This window comes from Aspergillus karnatakaensis (assembly GCF_047715665.1).
Source record: "Aspergillus karnatakaensis strain CBS 102800 unplaced genomic scaffold BJY04scaffold_89, whole genome shotgun sequence".
In the NCBI taxonomy this organism is placed as follows: Eukaryota; Fungi; Ascomycota; class Eurotiomycetes; order Eurotiales; family Aspergillaceae; genus Aspergillus; species Aspergillus karnatakaensis.
The window spans coordinates 49,709-69,288 of record NW_027395801.1 but is presented as its reverse complement, the minus strand read 5'-3'; the positions used below and the strand labels follow the sequence as shown (position 1 = coordinate 69,288).

The following is a 19,580-nucleotide window of genomic DNA, read 5'->3' as shown; positions in this document are numbered from 1 at the left end:
TACTCTCGAAGCACTTCCAACTACTCCCTATATCTCTCCAGCTGCCCCGGAGGAATATCATGCAGTACTGTCAGAAACATGGACTTTGTATGTGGATTCCTCACCCTCTTTGCACGCGTTACGCGTTATCCTAACCGGCAGATAGTGGTCTCGGATAATAGGTGGCTCCCGCTCGTCACCAAAGAGCCCTCGAGCGAGCTCCCCCACGGAGCGATTGACTGCCTTTAAGCGAACGTGTAACACCCTGCAAGTGAGTCGCCGGCTCCCGATGTATAGTATTTTCTGTCCTGACCATACTCTGTCACCAGCAAATCTGGCGCTCCAGCAATTCAGCACCCGCGGAGCAAGCCACCGTCCACACGCGCAATTGCATCGAACGCCTAAATTCCGTCCTCAGCGATGAAGCCCGAGGCCCGGCACCCCATCCATGCCTTTCCTACGCCGCATCCTCCCAAATATTCGTGACCGTTACCAAACTCGCCCTCTCCTCCTACGACGAGGCCGTACTCCGTTCAGCGACGGTATTCTTCAACACGTTAATAGATTCGGAGGTCGATGGTGTTGTGGATAACAGGCTTTTTGCGCGTGCGCTGGTGGATCTTGTCCGCCGTGCTGATAAACAGTCTGAGGATATTGAAGGTCGGCTTGTGGAATTGCTATTCGGCGTTGCGAACAACATCCGTCTCCAGCCTACCATCCTCCCTGCTTGGTTTGCGCCCCGCTCGGACGACGACGATCAGAGTACTGGTGGTGTTGAGTTCGCGGGTACGATGAGAACAGATGATTTCCCGCTGTTTTATTTACTGGTAGACTATGTGCACCATGCGGGCAGGGCGGGCGACTTTGCCCGAACAGGACTTTTATATCTGATAGAGACCGCGTCGCGGTCGAAGGACCTAGAGAGGTGGTTGATTGAGAGTGACCTGGCGACTCTAATGGCTACTGGCCTTGGAGCGCTATATAGTCAACTTGGAAGGTGAACACACCTGCGGTTTCTGGGAATCTGGGCTAATAACTTCTAGCTTAACGTCTAGTTTTGATGCAGATTCCAACGTTCCGCATATTATTGCGCACTCAGACCACGCGCACCAAGACACCGCCCTTCCTCCTGCGCTTGGGGTGACAATGGACTCCTTTATGGCATACTTACTTTTCTGGCAGGATACGATTGATCACTGCAAATCAGCAGAGGTAGTGGCCACCTTGCTGGACCACTTTCAAGTCTTGTTTCTGGAACAACTTCTGTGAGTTTATTCTGAATTGTCTCCGCGAAGATACTCATATGATCTAGATACCCTTCCCTCCTAGAATCATCCGATGTTGAAGGCGGCTCAACAGCAGCAGTTCTCACCTACCTGTATCGTATTCTCGCTTCAGTGGACCAAGAGGACCTTGTCCATCGGATTTTGCACTTCCTGCTTGCTTCACATTCCGACTCGGACGAGGAAATAGCTGAGAGGAAGAAGAACATGTCTGCTAGTCGGCGGAAGTCTCTAGATGTGCTTGCTGCTTTCTCCGAAGAAGCGGCCAGGCCGTCACCAACACTATTTAACTTGAGAGATCTCGCACTCCTCGGGCTTCGCTCAACAAACCGCCCCACCGTCCTAGCGACGCTGCGTCTGTTGGCCGTCATTCTACAGAGACACCCCTCTTTCACGCAGTCCCTGGTCCGGACCATCCCAGGGCAACCCGCTAAACAGCGGACGGTTGGCGCATTCAACGCAGAGCTCGAGCAGCTCCTTACAATGGCCACCTCGATCATGGACGAGCCGACTCTAGATGAGTCATTTGGCAATTATCTCAAAGATGCGTCGTGGATACTCGAATCACGGCTGTACACAGCTGAGCAGACGGAAACTTCACCTCTTGAACTTCGCCAAGATGACCCGATTGTCCGCGAACTCTCGCGCTGTCTCGAGTCTTTCTTTACCAATACTGTCATTGTGAACCTGGCCTTGACAGAAGTCCTCATGAGCATCGCCTCTTCACACGTTATGTCCCTTGACGGATGGTTACTCGTGGACACTGCAAGATACACCTACACAAAGTCTCACGGCTCATTGAGCGAGAGCTACGAACTGCATGACATCCTCGAGCAGGTCCAGTCTGTTTATCGGGAGCCGACCTGGTCTTCCACAGACACCCCAGTGCTCACTGCCATCTTGCGTGGGCTGGTGGAGCAAGTGCAAGGCTGGCGTAAGGATGTGCCAGACTTTGATATTCTGATCGCCGCCCGCCGAGACCTGTTGCATCTCGAAAAGGAGCCGGTCGCGGAATCCAGCAATACTGAACAGATCCCCGCAACTCCTGCACGCTCGTCAGACCGACCTCAATCAAAAACACCACAAAGAGCCGACCAAGGACGCGGCAGACGCGACCTCCGTAATCTGACATCTCCGCAGCGCAGCCTTGTCGGGTCCCCGCTACGAGAACCCACCACTTTTCACTCTCCGCCGTCGCGCGACCATTCCGAAGACCGCGCCACCGCAGCAGAAGAACTACGCAAGCGATTGGGGACACCATTTTCAGTCGACCGCCGTCCGCAGGCAGATCTCTCAACTATCGGAACAGACGAACAAGAAACTGTCGAAGAGGCCGTGAGTCTCGGACACGTCCTCACCAACGTCGTCATCCTATACGAGTTTCTGCTGGAAATCTCAGCAATGGTGCAAGCGCGCGGTACTCACTTCCAAGAAGCCGGCTTCCAGGACGTCATCTCACCGCAGGCTGACATCGACATGGACAGCGCGTGAAGTGCGCCTGATTGCCATGCCATGTGAGCAGGCTTCCCTGGCTGGACAGCGTTAGGCAGTACTCTGGGAATAGGTAACAGACAGACTATTTTGTGATATCCTAGCACGCGCGTGCTTACTTCCCATCTGTATCATTATTCATGCATATAAATTTGGTGTAAATTTTCAGACAATGAGAACATAGTTGAATAGCATATGGCAGCTGGACTGAAGACCCCGTGGCATTTCCGTTTGCGGAAGCAGTCTTAAGATCGACATCTTATGCGACTCGGGGGACACGAAATTGAGCACGGCCTTGTTGCTGACGCTGACACTGACAGGCTGTTTCAAGCTGATGAGCGGTGTCTGACTCTGGCAGTGCTGGGGCTGTGGACCAAGTTGTTGCTGGAGGTTTCATTTTAGAGTGGCTGTGGGGAAGAGAAAAGGGGAAGATCATGAAGACCTTAGACCTTTCGTATGCTACAACATCACCCAGTACTTCGTAGCGCCAAACAAAAAAGATTCCACTGCTGATACTTATCAATATCAGATAACTCACCACGTGCAACCTTCTGCGAAACAAAGGTTTTCCTCCATTAGCAGACCAATGAATCAATAGGACTAAATTCGGCCCCATCGCCCATGGCTAGCGTTCGGAGCACTAATTTTATTTTGATTATCGTGATCCTATCAAAGGAGATCTTAGTTGCTTATTTATGGTTCCCCTAACCCTTGCATGTTTGCTTTGGCTTTGCTTTGCTGCCACCTAGCCTCAGCTCAGCTCAGCTCCCCAGATCCGACATGCCATCCCTTTGATCTTCCCCTCTTTTCTTGCTTTCTCTTCCGCTTGCTCTTGTTTAAACACCCATTCTTACCTACATACACCGGTTCTCTTCCTTCTACAACTATAGGACCGTAAATGGACTCCAACCATGCCCCCTGAATACCCCCAAGACCGCTACCAAGACCGCGACACCAGCGACAGCGACGAGGACGCCCCCTTCCTGCAGCAGCAGCAGCAGCAGCAGCAAAATGGCAACATCACTCACACCCCCCGCCGCCCCTCCGTCGCTCTCACCAAAGAAGACGTGGTCATCAACGGCGCAATCCGCTCGCGGTTCATGATCACGCTCTTCGCCATCGTGCTCGCCGTCGAAGTCGGCTTCGTCATGGCCGGCGGGCCGATAACGCGCATCTACGAATCCATCGCCTGCCGCGAATACTATGTGGAGTTTGACCCGAGCAAGATTGGCGTCGATGGCCAGGTCAAGGAGGAGCTGTGTAAGGGGAAGGAGGTGCAGAGTGAGGTCGCGGCCGTGAAGGGGTTTTATGAGTTTTTTGAGGGCGTTTTGAGTATGTCTTTTCTCAACTTCTTAGCATTTGCTAGCTACAGTGCTAATCGTTATTTAGGTGTCATTCTGGCAGCGCCGTATGGCCTCTTGGCTGATCGGCTAGGACGCAGAAAGGCGCTTTGTTTCGGTATTCCGGGGTTCATTCTGAACTGTGTGATTCTGTTTGTTGTTATGTGGTTCTCGGATGTCTTTCCGCTGCGCATGGTGTGGACGGCTTGTCTGTCGTATGTTTTTGGCGGTGGGCCTGTGGTCACAATGGCTGTGATTTTTACCATGATGGCGGATGTCACGACGGAGGAGGAGAGGTAAGCAGCAGTCACAACAAAAATTTGTATCTCTACTGACTATATAGGGCATTGATGTTCTTCCGCTTCGGGATCGTGAGCATGGTTGCGGACTTCATTTCCAGTGCCGCAAGCTCATGGCTGATGGTCTACAACCCTTGGATCCCACTGCTTATCGGATGGAGCGTGGTTATCGTTGGTGTGTTGATGGCGTTACTACTCCCCGAGACTAAGAACGCCGTGACGCCCCGTACACACGAATCCGGCGCTGCCGAACTGGAACTCGACGCGTTATCGTCACCTAGCGAGATCGACCCCCGAGCCTCCGCAGAAAAGTACCCAGACGACATCGACCTCGACACCGAGGATCCCCTCTCCACCTTCTTCAACAGACCCAAGAACCGCTCCCTCCTCTCCTCCCTCTTCACCACGCTCACCTCCTCCCTAACCCCCTACGCCTTCATCTTCCGCAGCAAGCGCGTCCTCCTGCTCCTAACCGCCTTCCTCGTCTACCGCCTCTCCCGCGGCTCCTCCTGGTTCCTAACCCAATACATCTCAGCCCGGTACAACTGGACCCTCGCACAAGCCAACCTCCTCACCTCCTTCAAACCAGCCCTCACAATCCCGCTCTTCCTCTTCATCCTCCCCTACATCTCCAGCCACGTCCTCGCCGGCCTCCCCTCCGCCGCAAAGGACCTCAAACTCGCGCGCGGCAGCCTCATCTTCCTCGCCGTAGGCACCCTCGGAATCGGCCTCTCCCCCTCCATCGGCTTCCTAATCCCAAGTCTAATAACACAAACAATGGGGTCGGGATTCGCGTATCTCGCTCGCTCGCTGATCACCACACTCGTGCACCGCGACGAAACAGCAAGATTGTTCACAGTTATTGAAGTCTTACAGGCGATCGGCAATGTCATTGCCAGTTTGTCCATCACTACGGTCTTCCAGGTTGGATTGAGCCTGGGTGGGCCGTGGATCGGCCTTGCGTGGATGATGACCAGCACGGCGTTTTGCCTTGTCGGTGTGGCGGTTTGGGCGTTTGAGTTGCCGGGGGAGAGGGATAAGGAGGTGCAGGTTGAGCATGGGGATTAGTGAGTCATTCACAGTCGAGCGTGGAGGTTTGCATTGTATATATTTAAAGGATGTTTCTCAGGGTTGGGTTGCATGTATATAGATCAGCCACAGGCGTTTCGGGTCTAGTTTCGATTTCGGTATGGTATGGTATGGTATAGCACTGGCAGAGTTGAATATAGAATATAAGAGCAGGAACAAAAATAGATGGTCATCGGTTCAAGGTTCTTCTCAATCGTTCCCAGGGTAGATGCGTGGCCCTTTCTGGCTGATTTCTTATTAGACATGACATGAATCATAGTTGAGTATGACATCCCCATTCCATGCGACCTCCTGTATCTACCCTAACCCGTCTCGCTCGTCCTAATCCTAATCATGTCAACAATCACTTGTTCATTAACATATACAGGATATGACGTGATCTTCAAGAACCCCAACCAAGAAGTAAGTCGATGCACCTGCGGCCAACCTTGGAGGGGGGCTGTAATAAAACAAACAAAAAAACCATGACTGGCTGAACACCTACCAAGAACAGTCCGACACCCTGCAGAAACCAGCCATTACCCCATTTACTTTGGACAGTACCTTAGCAGCCGCTTGCTCTGCTCTCCCACTACTAGCAGTGCTGTGGAGAGAAGGAGGGATCTGATTTTGTACTGGGGTTATGCAGAAGAAGACCATGGTATTTACTAGAGTATAATATAAGGCTTTTCTTCCGTGTCAATTGCACTGTGAATTTTATAGACTCTCGCGCTGGGCTCCAGCCCGCTTGCTTGCTTCTGAGTTAATCCATTGTACTATAAATCAGTGACCAAACTTCCGCAGATATCCGGATAAGATCTCCGATAACCTTCTGTCATCTGGGCTCTCGAATACTATTAACTCAGAGGTGCATATTTCCACACGTTCTGACCGTACTCCCGGTCCCAGTCGTAGGCTTGACATCATGACTGCCAGAGCCGAGCTATACGTTAGATACTGTAGAAGCTCACCTACAGAGCGCAATAATTACATCAAGAAGCACTACAATATAGTACTGGCACCGTAGTCGGGCGCACAAACCTATGTGTCTATAACTTCTCGCGGCCGCCAATCCACCCTGATATCTTATCTCGCTGTTACTCAATTCTCAATCATGGCTGCAAAGTCGTCCATGCCCGGCAGGGGCCTCCTGGCGCCTGAAGCCCCTCCTCTCAACTGCATCGACACCGGCGTATACGTCAATGAATTGACGAATCTCGATATGCTGCCCGACACCCCGAAGCTGGACGACAAGGCGGATCGGATCGCCTACATGAACAACCCCGAGAGCCTGGCTTGGAGGCTCAACAGCGGGATCTCGAATGCTGTCCCTGATACAGAGCAAGGGGTAACCTATCGAGGCACGCAGTTGGCGCTGCTGAAGACCTATGAAATTGTTGAGCATCGGTACTTTTTCTCTCTTTTTTTTTTTTTTTTCCTTTTTTGTTTTCTTTTATTTTCTTCTGTCGTTGCCTTCTAGCTAACTGGTATCGACAAGCTTCGGAGCCTTCATGGAGGTCGCGGACTTTGACTCTGTGCTCCCGCTTCCTCGAAGCATAGAGCAGAAGCGAAAGCTGTACTTGTACTCGGATGGCACGGACGGCTATCCGCCGCATCTGAATCTCGCGGGCAAAGACGACGAGGAGGATCCGAATCAGCGAACGGACCTCCCCCGGAAGAAGATCTTCGATAACATGCGCATGATCCAGGCAGGGTCTCTAATGCGCAACTTTCTATCCTGGTATAAGAAAACACCCGCGCGAGCGGCGGCGAACCTAGCGCTGGGTGGCATGGGCACGCCAGATGCAGGGAAAACGCTCAAAGACGTCGAAGATTACAACCGGAAGCGCCGGGAACGGCAGAAGACGAGAAACGACATCTTCGATCAACCCAATGTTGGGGATCTGGACGACTGGTTTAGCGATGGCTGGTTTGCGCAGCAGCAGTTTACTGGGGTTAATCCTACGACGATTGAGCGGGCTTCGGATTTCTGGGTGGATTATTTCGTCAGCGCCTCAAGTGGATCTGGGGATAAGGCCGTTACGGAGAGCATGGGGTTTCTTAGGACTAGTTGTCGGCAGGGGTTGTATTTGCAGGATTATAGCTACTTCCGTGCGGCTGCTGGCGTGAAGCCCGCGGATCGGGAGATCAAGAGTTATTCGGAAGATAGAGGGTGGCTTGGAGGGCGTGCGAGGCAGTATCGGTATAACTGCGCGTCGGTTTGTCTGTTCTATCTCGATGAGAAGGGCCAGCTCTACCCGTTGGCTATTGTGATTGATTGGCGAGGTAGTGCTGAGAACTCGGTGACTATCTTTAACCGGACATTGTTCAGGTCGAGAGACTTCAAGTCAGGAACCGACAAGCGGGAGGCAATCCAGCAGCTCGCCGAAGAGGCTACGGACTGGCCTTGGAGATATGGTGAGTGCGGTTTCCTACCACGGCTTGCTCTGTTTCTGTCGGTCTGCTAACTTGTTGCTCTCATGTCAGCCAAAACATGCGTGCAATGTAGTGACTGGGTTCGGCATGAGGTGACGGTACACCTGACCCATACCCACTTTGTGGAAGAGGCCATTATTGTTGCCTCCCACCGGCAACTCGACAAATCTCACCCGGTGATGCAGCTACTCATTCCTCACTGGCAGAAGACCCTGGCTCTGAACGCCGCTGCCCGGTCAACTCTTGTCCCCCATGTCGTTCTCGACCTGGTTGGCTTCCAAGCCCAAGAGGCCCAGAACTTCATGCGGGATGCCTACGCGAAATTCGACTTCAAGAAACAGTACGTACCAACCGACCTCAAGAACCGGGGATTCCCTCCCGACCAACTCGACGACCCGAAGTTCCACAACTACGCCTTTGCCAAGTGCATCCACAGCATGTGGGGGAAGCTCCGAGCGTTCGTGAACGAGACCCTCGCCGCTACCTACCACGGACCTGATGCCGACCTCAAAGTCAAAGCAGACCCCCAGCTGCAGAGCTGGGTCAGAGAGCTCGGCCAGGACGGAGGCGGCAAGTTGAATTTCCCCTCCATCCAGACCTTCGCCGACCTGGTCGACTGCGTGACCATGTGTATCCACATTGCCTCCCCGCAGCACACGGCTGTCAACTATCTCCAGCGATACTACATGGCCTTTGTAGTCAACAAACCCCCGTGCCTTTTCGAACCGCCCCCGACCTCCCTGGAGACCCTGCTCAATTTCACAGAGGAAGACCTCGTCAAGGCCCTCCCAATGAACCATTCGACCGAATGGCTTCTGGCCTCGCACGTCCCCTACCTACTTAGCAAGAAACCGGCCCCCGAAGAAAGCCTCAGGAACTACGCTCATTCCAAGGCTAGCCTGTATGCGACTAAGCCGCCTACCGCAGAGAACAAGGCTATCGCACACGCCGCAGCTACCCTTTTTGCTGAGATTGAGCGCAGCGCAGAGGAGTTTAAGCAGTACGCGCAGCAGGTAGATCACTGGGAGACCCTTCCATACGAGGTGCTGTACCCGGACTGGAATGCAGTGTCGATTTTGATCTAGCTGCTGATGTGCTGGTATGATATTGCGCATGCCCACTCGGTGCTGTAAGCTTACTTGGTTGCTTGGCCTGTGTCTGTGTGAAGAAACTGTTGCCGCCGATCTTAGGCTGCAGCAGTTGGACCTCATAAGCGATCTCAAGCTGTAGATTGGATGCCAGTTCTTGAATGGTGACATGCTTGTTCTTCTCGATGTCAGAGGGCCGCGTACAGTGAGGGGTTATTTCACTCAGTCTATTCAGTTTTTTTTTTTTTTTTTGTTAAATAAGGGAGAATAAACTGGCCTCTGGTTACAGAAGCGCGCCTTCTCATGATCCAGCATGCATGGCTCATTTTCTATTGATCCCCCCCACCATGAATTCTTTCCTTTTTGTCCTGATTCTTAGAGGATCTAGGTACCAACCCAGCGCCCAGCCTCATCTCTAACATCTTCCATGCTCGCATATTCACCCAGCCAGCACTTTCTGATCACCTCCCCACCGAGAACACCATTGACATTCGGAAACGAGTCTGGCGCAGGCCAGGAGGGGTCCTCGGCGTCGAAGAAATAGTACTTAGGGACATCCCAGGTCGCAATAGAGTAGAGGAGCCAGCCGAGATGCAGGATCCTAATCCGGGCGGTCAGGTCTTTGTCATTTGCAGAGGTAATGTCGATATCAAGCGGCCATATGACCGACTGTCCGAAGTCTGCGAGGTAAACCTTCTCATCTAGGACCAAGATGTTACGAAGGGCGATGTCGTCGATGAAGACCTTGCGGGCATGCACGTGCGCGAAGGAGTCAATCAGACTTGACATTTAGGTACTCTTCACCACATCCTCAGGCTCGGAATAGGTCTCGAGATAGGACTCCAAGTCTCCCTGAGCGAGGGGAAGCTCAATACCATGTGATGATATCCGGTAGTAAGGGATGATCCCTGGATGAGTGCCTAGCCGTTTGTAGACGTTGATCTCGTTCTCGAGGATTTCCTGATTCATCTCGCTGAGGACTTGCGCAGTTGAAAAGGAGCCCGGGTCGTATTTCTTGGCGACTATCACGGCACGGCTGTCTCCGAGATTCAGGATGTACCCTGTCAGACCATTACCGATCAAGGGTAAACCTTGGTAAGGGTCATGGGTAGATGCTGGTAGAGGAGGTTCAGCGCCCTGGGGCTGGGATTGGCTGTTTGGTGGTGCGGGCTGAGTGTTGGAGACCGGCTCCGTTTCGTTTCCCTTGGGGGGGCTGGGAGTATCCTGGACGAATGGATCAGCAGGGATCAAACGAAGATGTTAGTAATATTACCTTTATAGTTGGTGGTGGAGGTGGCCAAGTGTAAAGACCAGGGAGACTCGTTTTGGACGTGGTGAGTGAAAGTGAAAGTGTGATCAAAGTCCATGCAGTTTGGTAAGAAATTGAAGCTAAAGTGGTGGTAATAATATATCCTAAGATATCCTGTGCTGTTCCAGGTACGTATTTCGAGGGGCACCGACACGTCGGTCAGGTGAGCACAGACCGCTTGTTGCGATCTAAACAATCCATCCCCCATTTTGATACCATCCCTGCCATGTGTCAGCGAGCAAAATGGATTCTGCGAGGGGGGGAGAAGCGGTCCTGCGATTGCAAAGGGCGTTGTCCGATCTGCAACCACTTCGAAGAACCGTGCAGATTGCTTGAAAGACAAGAAAACCGTGATGCCATGGGACAGTCTCTCACAAACATTTCAAGATGCGATCACTCTAATTTCGAAGCTCGGCATACAGTATATCTGGATAGACTCACTGTGCATCATTCAGGATGACCGCCAAGATGGCTTCAGTCTATCGCAACGGCCACTTTACGATCGCTGCCACGCATGCAAGAAACGGCAGCGGGGGCTTGTTTCGATCGACCGCTGATGTCGAGGTCCGGGCTGGTATTCAAGCGGGGAAGGCCTTTGTCTGTTCTTCAGAGAGACCATCGCTCATCACATCACCATAAGTGGCGGCGATCACGATGACAATAAGGACAATGATCCTAATCAGGCCTACAGTGACCATCATCCACCTATACCACGAGACTTTCCTCTACTTTTCCGCGCCTGGGTTTTCCAAGAGCGGATGTTTTCCACCCGCGTCCTTCATTTTGGGCGCCATGACCTATTCTTTGAATGCAGGTCTGGGATGCACTGCGAGTGCGGTCTTATTTGCGAGGACACAAGGCACATGGCAAAGGCTGAGCTTGCCGCTATCTTGGAGTCCGAAAGCTGTGGCCATGACACAAAAGTCCGATCAGGTAGCCTGCCACCTCATTACTACTGTGCAGCTTTGTGGCGAACGATGGTCACATTCTATACGGCGCTCCGCGATCGACTCCCCCGCCCTGGGAGGTCTGGCCCGAGATCTGAGCCCGCACAGACAGTCCCGGTACCTGGCTGGATACTGGGAAGACTCTCTAAACGACGACCTCATATGGACGGACAGTCGAGGTTGAGTCTCCGTCGGGCAGACCGTACCCCTTGAACGCCCCGACCTGGTCCTGGGCCAGCGTGGCCACCGAAGCGACATTCTGGGCCTTCCTATGGTCCAAGGACAAGCTCCGCATCGACCCGCGCTGGCCGTTCCGGCACTTTAGTACCGTGGTGCGGTGCAAAGTCCAGCCTGCGGCGGTCGACGAATACGGGTCCGTAGCACATGGTTCTCTAACGATTTCTGGTTTGGCGATGGAGGGGGTGCTGGAATTGAACTCGATAGACCCTCGCACACCGCACCTAAGGGTGTATTACATCGTATTCCCCCATGTTCGCAAGAGGATTGATCCGGACTATGCTCTTGCTCGAGACGAAGCTGGGAACAAGTCTTCTATGTCTGAAGATGAGCAGCATTCACCACTGGTGGACCGCTGGCCAGAGCTTAATCTCCCTCGTCTTGAGGGAATCACATTCCCATCCTGGCTGCTTTGAGCGTGTCGGAACTATGGTTATGAGAAGAAAAGACGCTATGTAGACCCCTTCGGTGGTGTTTTTGAGCATGCATCCCCCCGGACCATAATTATAATATAGCTATGCTGGATGGAAGCGATAAAAGCAACAAGTTTATGAAGTATCTGGTGTATACGGAGTATCTGAGACTCGAATTACTCGATTTCGGCTGCTCAACTGAATTTACCTTGACAAAGACGCATGCATGCAGGTCAACAAGGTGAGTAGGTGGGATATTTGACCAGTCTGTCCTGGGTAAGCGTTCGTTCGCGCTTCCTATGTACAGGAGGTTCTACCGAGAATTACTTATTCGTATAGTGAAGCCAGCCATACTTGGATATATTCTAGTACCTGTACAAACAGTGCCCCGTGGCTTTCATGAGTTATACGCGCTGTTTGTTGACGTGTTAGAGCTCGCCTTTTGTAAACTCAATCGTCTCTAGTATTAAACTGCTGGATATGGTAGAGGAGCCGGTATGGTAGCAAATTTTACCCCCTGGATTTGAACCAGCACGTATGGCCTAGTATGATGCAGCAGTATATGCCTGCACGGGCATATGGTGCAGGAATTGGGGTTGCTATAACATGATAGAAAGGTATAAGGGTATACTGCTGCTATTGTTAACATGTAATGGAAAGGAGTAAATTGAAGCCTATTGCTTTCCTCTATCTGTCTAACAATATCCACAGACTGTATAATAAACAACCCCCAAGTTTACAGCATAGCATGTGCATAAAAAGAAAACCCTTAAAGAACGACAAACAACCAGTCCCAATACCTCACGCATCACCGATGCCACGGCTTCCTCCTCGTCTCCCGAATCCTCGCATGCGCAAACTGCCCCGTCCTCCCCCTCCGCGCAGCCTTCACCAAGCTATCACGCTCATCCCTCCTCAACTTGACCGCCGTCTCTTCGTCCTCCGTCGAGCTCAAGTCCGTATCATCTTGTTCAGTTTCTGAAAGCAACGACTCAATCGAATCCGTGCTGCTCCTTCTAACCCTTAAATCCGGTCCCGCGGCCGGCTCACTCAGACTTAGATTCCGGATCCCACGCCAAACACTGCCACTCGGCTCGGGACTCGGCGCGCCGCTGCGGCAGAATGCAGGTAGAAGCTCGAGCATACTAGCATCATACCGCTCTCTTTCGTTATATGGAGTCCGGGAAATGCCGCGGGGGAGAAGTTTTGATTTTGATTCAGGGTTTGGTGTCGCCCGAGACGCAGCAATTGCATTCTTCTGGAGAAGCCCTAGTCCGGAACTTGGTTTGGGGCTTGGTGTAGCTAGACGCAATGTAGCCCGAGACGCAGCGACCGCGTTCTCCTGTAGAAGCCCTAATTCAGGACTCGGCGTCGTGCTGCGATCAAACGCCGGTCCTAGATCGAGGGTGCTGATTTCGCTATCGCTGAGGAGGTCTCTTGGTTCGAGAGAGGGGCTCAGGCTAAGGGTTTTCAAAAACGGCGCTGAGAAAGGGGTTGGGACGCGGAGTTGCCTGTTTGCGGTTGCTGCTGTTCTGGTTGATGCTGATGCCGATGCCGATAGCGGTAGTGAGGGTGGGGGGAGTGGTGGTGAGAGGATCAAGAGGTCGTTGGCTTCCTCCGGTGATGGGGAGACAGTGAAAATTGTTGGGATTGCCGGTGGACTGGTAGAGGGTAGATTGAATTCTGTGGTGGGGAGGATCGGGGTTGGTTGGGCTAGTAGGGGGGGTGTGTGCGGGGGTGTTGGAAGAGCCATGTTGATTTGGGAATGAAATGAATGTTGGTAGAGATAGTGAATGAATGGCGGTGGTTGGGTTGATGCTTTGAGATGCTGAATGCTGGGTGCTTGAGTGATACTGAAGGCATTGGGAGGGACATGCGGAAGGGACACGCATCCGTAATAGGAAGGAGGGTCTGTCTACCTAGGTAGGTACCTACCTAACTGGAGGTCAGGTGCCCGACTTCTCACGACCGCAAGGTGAAGGTTAAGATTCTAACTAGTATTGCAATAAATATGCCTGGAGAGTAAGAAGAGGCTCTTGTAGAGTATCCTCCCCTTAGCATAGGTCTAGCAGTGGGGTGCCTGAAGATCTGGAAAGAGCAATAAGAACGGGTTAAGTGCCCTGTAGGGCAGTAGGTAGCAATAGTGTCTCTTCCTATATTAGTACTAGTACGATATAAAAAACAACTTACGTCTTACACTACAATCTACAACTGCTACAAGAACAAATTGGGAAGATCAGTCAAATCTATTCGCGGCCTCTATCTAGACCACCCACCCATCTCACCACCCCCTATACACAAACACCACCTGCAACCGCACCCCGCTCGCTGTGCCCCCTAGTTATGTATGTCGAGCACAGATCATATCACCCCCGGCAAGTCATTCTGCTCTAGAAGACCGCCACAGAAAAAGCTTTTAGGAAATCATCATGCAGGGCGAGATTTAATGGAAATAGAAGAAAGAAAAAAAGGAACAAGAAGTCAAGCAGACACCGGAATGAAAAACGAAGCGTGATGTGTGATATATGTGGTACCGTCTGTGCATCCATCCATCCATCCATCATAAAACGTGAAGCAATGCAGTGCAAGGACGCCAGCTAGGATATCCTAGGGTGAGCTTGCGAAATAATACCTGACACCTGCGGTCACCGGATCAGGCCGTCTAAGAGTTCGTTTGCACATCCAAAATTCGTGAGGCGAAAAGAAAGAGTATGGGAAGAAGGGTTTAATCGGAGACAATGCGGTCGTCGTCTGCTACATGCAGTTCCACCACGGGAAGTTCGTCGTCGTCGTCGTCTGCATCCGGGGGCGCGAGCTCAGGGAGAGTCTCTTCCATAGGCGTCCCTGGGTAATGCTGTCCTTGGAAAGGCGGACTATCTATGAAAGAAGCCATGCGCAAGTCGGAGTCGCTAATGTCGCCTCCGCCAACGGCCTTGTCGCTGGCGGTGTCGTCGAGCAGATCATCGTCAGAGATGGATCCCGGGAGCTCTGTCATCTGTAGAACGGGATGAGCATCGGCGCGACTGAACGACCAGGAGGGCGGAGTGTGGGGGCGAAGCGTGCTGTCCAGGCCGTCATGACCGTATGTGTCTTCGTAGTAGTTCATACCTTCCGTGCCGCCGAGGCTGCGCTCTCCGTACGAGAGGTTGTTGGAGTACTCTGGGGGGCTGTCCTCATCCCTGCTCTTCTGTGTTCCGATTCGCAAACCACCATCTCCCGACTGGTGAACTGCTCCGACTCCGGCTAAGGCGCTCGACGACCCATTGCGGGAGGAGCCGCCGAGACGCCGGCCTTCCCCCGACGGAGACGGCCCTCGCGACTCCCCGGAGTCGGAGTCACTGCTTCCTGGCCGAGTCGACGATTCCGTGATCTCCTCCAGGATTTTGCCGCCGAGCGGGCGCTCTGACCGACGGCGGTAGAACAGCAGGTATGCGGAAGATGTAACAGCATTCTGAGGGTCAATGGGCCGTGACACAGAAGAATCTAGACAGTTAGCAATCAGCTTCCCGTGTAGGACAAGGTAGCTTACCGTTGTATTCGTTCCACTGCCCCGTCATAAAGTTCTTCGCATATGCCGTGTAATGTCCTCCTCCGAGACCGCCGTAGTGGTTGTCCACCGCAAACAGATCATATATCAAGCTCTTCCCATCCTCAGGGGCCTCCACTCGGCCGGTCAAATCGAGACCCTCGGTGGGGAAGTCGACCATGATGTCTAGCTTGTCGCGGAAGCCACGGCTGGCGCTGAACCTCTTCAAGTGCATGACAAGGATGTCTGGCGTCTTCCACAATTCAAACTTCTTGCTAGCACGGCGATGCTCTTTACAGCGCGGACAATACCACGCGTCGTTCTCGGAAAGAATCTCCTCCTTGTTGAACTCGTCCAGGCACTCGTACAATGTGACGCCCTTCTTCTTACGCTTATTGCGTAGCATGCGCTTGTTCGCTAGCTCCGGATCCGGCATACGCTCGATCGACTGCCAAGTGGAAGCTCCACGGACGCCGTTGGGGTCTTTGGGATCGCCGCCGAACAGAGCCTCGTACATGTCGTCATTCCAGTCCAAGACAATGGCCTCACCAGGGGCGATTAGAGGACGTTGTGGTTCAGGCTTCGGCGTCGCCTTACGCTCGTGGGTAGTGAACATGTCAATTTCATCGTCTGATTCCTCCTCGGCGTTGTCGTCCGCTGTCTCTTCCTTCGCGGTCGGCTGTACTTGAATGCGCCCGATCATCTTGGGGTACTCCTTGTTCTCATCGACCGAAGAAAAGCCAAGAGGGACAGCCTCATTTGTTCGCGCAATCTTGATCTCGAAAAGGCTGTGGAACTTGGCGGGAAGGGAGCTTTGTGGGACAGGGGCGGGAGCAGGCTCCTCTGAGTCGTCTGTTTGATCAGAGGCATCGCGCATGGACACATCCACCATCCCTTCCTCGCCGTCAACAGATGTGGTTTTGATTTTCGAATCGCCCGACTCGGCATCGGCTTCATTCATGATAACGGTATCCGAGTCTTCTGCTGTTTCTTCCTCCGCCACTTCTTCATTGAGCAGGTCCATGGTCGTCATTGTTGCAACCTCGGCAAGAACCTTGCGCAGAATACTGTCGTAGTCTGTTGCCTCCTCCCTGTTGATGACAACATACGAAGGAACACCAAAGAATGAGCGTTGCTGCCGGAAGTTTCGCTGTTGCCGCTCAGTTCGGTTGAAGATGGAGATGATCATGCGATCAGCCTTGGGAGAGTCAAAGTTGGGTACTTCCTCGTAGCTCGCTCGACTAAACGAGAGGTAGCTGCTCTTTGTGGGCTTGTCGGGGTTGTAGTTTGTCGGCACAGACTCCACCTCGAAGATGCCAATATCATCATTGTCTCCGATTTGACACTCCGCGATTGAAGTGGTATTATCAAACATCTTGTAGAATTTGTGCTTGTAAATCTCCGACATGATCAAGCGCTCAGCATCAGAGCCCGCTTTCTTAGCAATCAATTCCTTGAGCGCCTTGACGCTCGAGTTCTTGTCGATCTCCACATCGATGATGATCGGCTTCTTGTGTAGAGGGAAGTAAAAGATCGACTTGCTCCAGAGGTTTTCAATTGGGAGTTGGAGAGTGAGGTTATTGAATGGGTCGAAGATGATGCTGACTTTGTCGCAGACCGGGCAAACAAGAGTCGACTTGTACATACCGGCAAACAAGTCAGTAATGACGGAGTCATTGCGAGCTTTGTAAATGTCCCAACATTTGTCGGCAAACTCTTCCAGTGCTTTCTTGTCATGCACCATTTCATCTGTAGAGTCGGGCTTCTCAATGTACGGCTTCTTCTGGATCCTGTTCAGGTCCTCTTGCAGCCCATCAAGGAGGAAGAGGAGGAATTCTTGTGAGTCTTGCTGTCCGTAACCGGAGAACGCAGGCCCGTAGCGACCAATAGTGTTCTTTAGCTGTCTCGGCGCAAACGAAGACGACCCTGCCTCATCAAACATCTGACGCAGCAGATTCGCATATGCTTTGGCTACATCGCCATTATGGGCCAATGGGTTGCTGGGGTTGAGATCCTTCTTGTAGACATCGTCTTCTCAAGTCAGCATCAATCAGCCACAAATAATGGACACTTACTCAGGAAATAGTACGTCAGCTCCTCTACACTACGAACACACTGCAAAGCAGAATTCATGTAGCAAGTATTGCCAAGGTTGCTCAGACCAGTGTTACCGCGCGGCTTGCCGTCCTTGCGCCCTCTCCGGACAGGCTCTGAGACAGGTGACGACCGTCCACTGTTGGCTGGGCTCTTAGTCTTCAGCTTCGAGGGGACATTGGTTTTCATATTGTTGGTCGGCACGCCCAGGCGGTTCAGGGCTTGCTTCGACAGCTCAGATACCCATTCGGCATTGCTGTCTTGTGCAGCTTCTTCAAGAACGAGGATACCGCTCTCAGCGAGCCCAGCAAGATCCAGCGACATTTTACCATTGTACTTCGCGTTGAATGTTTGGTCCTTGGCATCTATTAGCTCCCTTTGCGAGCCCTCAGAGAGGGACAGAAAAGTGTTGACGTCGATAACGTAGTTGCTGCCGCCACTGGAGACAAGCGGCGAGAATGGCGCTGGCGAAGCGCTACGAGAAGCGGCTGGGGTGATAGTAGTAGACGCAGCAGCGCTCCCTAAGCCCCCTAGGATCCTCCAAACACGGACTCTGCCTAGTGCATCGGCATTTACTAGCTTTTTCGCGCGACGCAAGAAGTCTTGGAAGTTGGAGTGGCGACTGGCAAGGATCTTGGGCGGCGGCTCAACGAGACCCTTGACAGCAGCTTGAACGATTGCAGAGTTCGGTTGAGGCAGCCTCAAGATGGTGTAGATTGGAGGATTAATCTCGTATTGAATGTTATCGGTATCGCCTGCGGAGTTTGTGTTGTGTGCATAGCGTACGATGGCCGGAGACTGCTCGGCGAGGCCGTACCATTCCATGATGAGATCCCAGCCTTCTTCGGGTATGATTTCGAAATCTTCACCCAGCACTAATCCCGGACGTATGGGAATGAACGGCTGCTCCTTCTCGTCCTTGAGTCCGGTGTTGACCGGGTCGGTGACAAGAACGAGATCCGAGTTGTCAACGGGACCGATCTCGCCCTCTGCAGCCGTCTTGTCAATCTTATCCGCATGTGTAGAGCTCCGTGCAAGAACTCGCTTCAACCACGACGACGAAACAATATAACCCTTTTGGCCGTCCTGCATCGGTTGCATCATGGATCGCGTCACTCTAGCGACCTGGTCATCGTAGGAAGGGCGCTCATGAGATGTCATTTCTGGTTCGGTCTTGGTGTCTTCCTGGGTTTCGGCGACAGGAGCGGTATAGGTGGACATGCTGGACGGCGTTTGGTAAGCGTTGTCGGATGCAGAGTTTCCATCATTCTCAGGCGAATCATCCTCCGAGCCCGTCGTATCCATTTGATCGGCGGGTCGGGAACGCCCTGCAGCATTCTTTTCTGTCGGCTCCTGCTTCATCTCGACATCCTGCTCAGCCTCGGGCGCTGCTCGTTTCGTACTGGGCGAGGCTGACCGATCTTCGCGCCCGGGCGGTGGGACGCTGCCATCTTTCTTTTCGGTATCGGACATGTCGGTCGCGGTGTCACTAGCGATGCTCAGGCCCGCACAGGCGGCCGAGGCAAACTCGGTTGTACTCGTGGGTGAATCCGGGGTGGGCAACCGGGCGGTGTTCGACTGACCCAAAACTTCGTCTTGGAGGTGGGCGGGAATGTAGCGTGGCGGCGGGGAGGCTGAGGAGCTTTCACTGCGGTTCGAGCCGGAGGGAGGAGAAGGACGAGATCTCGAGGGGGAGCGAGGAGAATCGGAAGCGTGACGTCTTCCGACCTGCGAGGCCGGACCTGGTCTGCGAGTCTCCGCTACCTTGCGGCGCTTTGTGGAAGACGTCGTGAAGCGAGCCGCGCGCGTGGCAGCTCTAGGTAACACGGTGGATGTGTAATGGAGGCAGAACAAAGGCGGATAGTGGCAGGACTAGGAGAGAGCCTCAAGACACACAAAGAAAAGAAAAGAATATTAATGAGGGGACGTCTTGGGGTAGAGAGTGAGAACTGCAAAATTGAAACCTTCGTTATGGATCCAAGAACTGCCGTGGAGTGGAAGGCGGTCTGGCTGACTGATCCAGATTTTTACGATTCTTCATCAACAGCTCATTTGCAGCGCTTGTATTTC

At 52.8% G+C, this 19,580-nt stretch overlaps 7 protein-coding genes across 7 annotated transcripts; 4 read left to right on the top strand and 3 right to left on the bottom strand.

Moving 5' to 3' along the window:
* Positions 1–78: 78 nt before the first annotated feature.
* Positions 79–2,753, top strand: BJY04DRAFT_224389 (uncharacterized protein; the record flags this gene model as incomplete). The annotated part of the gene is made up of 5 exons (XM_073717959.1): positions 79–87; positions 146–250; positions 309–976; positions 1,023–1,244; positions 1,292–2,753. 5 exons carry the CDS (start codon positions 79–81, stop codon positions 2,751–2,753), a joined length of 2,466 nt encoding a protein of 821 aa, XP_073564896.1.
* Positions 2,754–3,507: 754 nt separating this feature from the next.
* BJY04DRAFT_167809 (putative MFS transporter) lies at positions 3,508–5,729 on the top strand. Its single transcript, XM_073709151.1, has 3 exons — positions 3,508–4,085; positions 4,143–4,389; positions 4,437–5,729. The coding sequence occupies exons 1-3, from the start codon at positions 3,665–3,667 to the stop codon at positions 5,458–5,460; spliced, it is 1,692 nt and encodes a 563-aa protein (XP_073564895.1). The 5' UTR covers positions 3,508–3,664; the 3' UTR covers positions 5,461–5,729.
* Positions 5,730–6,574: 845 nt separating this feature from the next.
* On the top strand, positions 6,575–8,981 carry BJY04DRAFT_232956 (putative lipoxygenase; the record flags this gene model as incomplete). The annotated part of the gene is made up of 3 exons (XM_073719847.1): positions 6,575–6,867; positions 6,959–7,878; positions 7,948–8,981. The coding sequence occupies 3 exons, from the start codon at positions 6,575–6,577 to the stop codon at positions 8,979–8,981; spliced, it is 2,247 nt and encodes a 748-aa protein (XP_073564894.1).
* Positions 8,982–9,368: 387 nt separating this feature from the next.
* BJY04DRAFT_211563 (uncharacterized protein) lies at positions 9,369–10,501 on the bottom strand (the record flags this gene model as incomplete). The annotated part of the gene is made up of 3 exons (XM_073714429.1): positions 9,369–9,728; positions 9,789–10,154; positions 10,469–10,501. 3 exons carry the CDS (start codon positions 10,499–10,501, stop codon positions 9,369–9,371), a joined length of 759 nt encoding a protein of 252 aa, XP_073564893.1.
* A 260-nt stretch (positions 10,502–10,761) lies between these two features.
* On the top strand, positions 10,762–11,893 carry BJY04DRAFT_224385 (uncharacterized protein; the record flags this gene model as incomplete). The annotated part of the gene is made up of 2 exons (XM_073717958.1): positions 10,762–10,867; positions 11,415–11,893. 2 exons carry the CDS (start codon positions 10,762–10,764, stop codon positions 11,891–11,893), a joined length of 585 nt encoding a protein of 194 aa, XP_073564892.1.
* Positions 11,894–12,698: 805 nt separating this feature from the next.
* BJY04DRAFT_224384 (uncharacterized protein) lies at positions 12,699–13,643 on the bottom strand (the record flags this gene model as incomplete). Its single annotated transcript, XM_073717957.1, has 1 exon — positions 12,699–13,643. One exon carries the CDS (start codon positions 13,641–13,643, stop codon positions 12,699–12,701), a length of 945 nt encoding a protein of 314 aa, XP_073564891.1.
* A 972-nt stretch (positions 13,644–14,615) lies between these two features.
* BJY04DRAFT_211562 (putative ubiquitin-specific protease UBP12) lies at positions 14,616–18,983 on the bottom strand (the record flags this gene model as incomplete). Its single annotated transcript, XM_073714428.1, has 3 exons — positions 14,616–15,373; positions 15,420–17,447; positions 17,492–18,983. 3 exons carry the CDS (start codon positions 18,981–18,983, stop codon positions 14,616–14,618), a joined length of 4,278 nt encoding a protein of 1,425 aa, XP_073564890.1.
* Between the last annotated feature and the right edge of the window lie 597 nt (positions 18,984–19,580).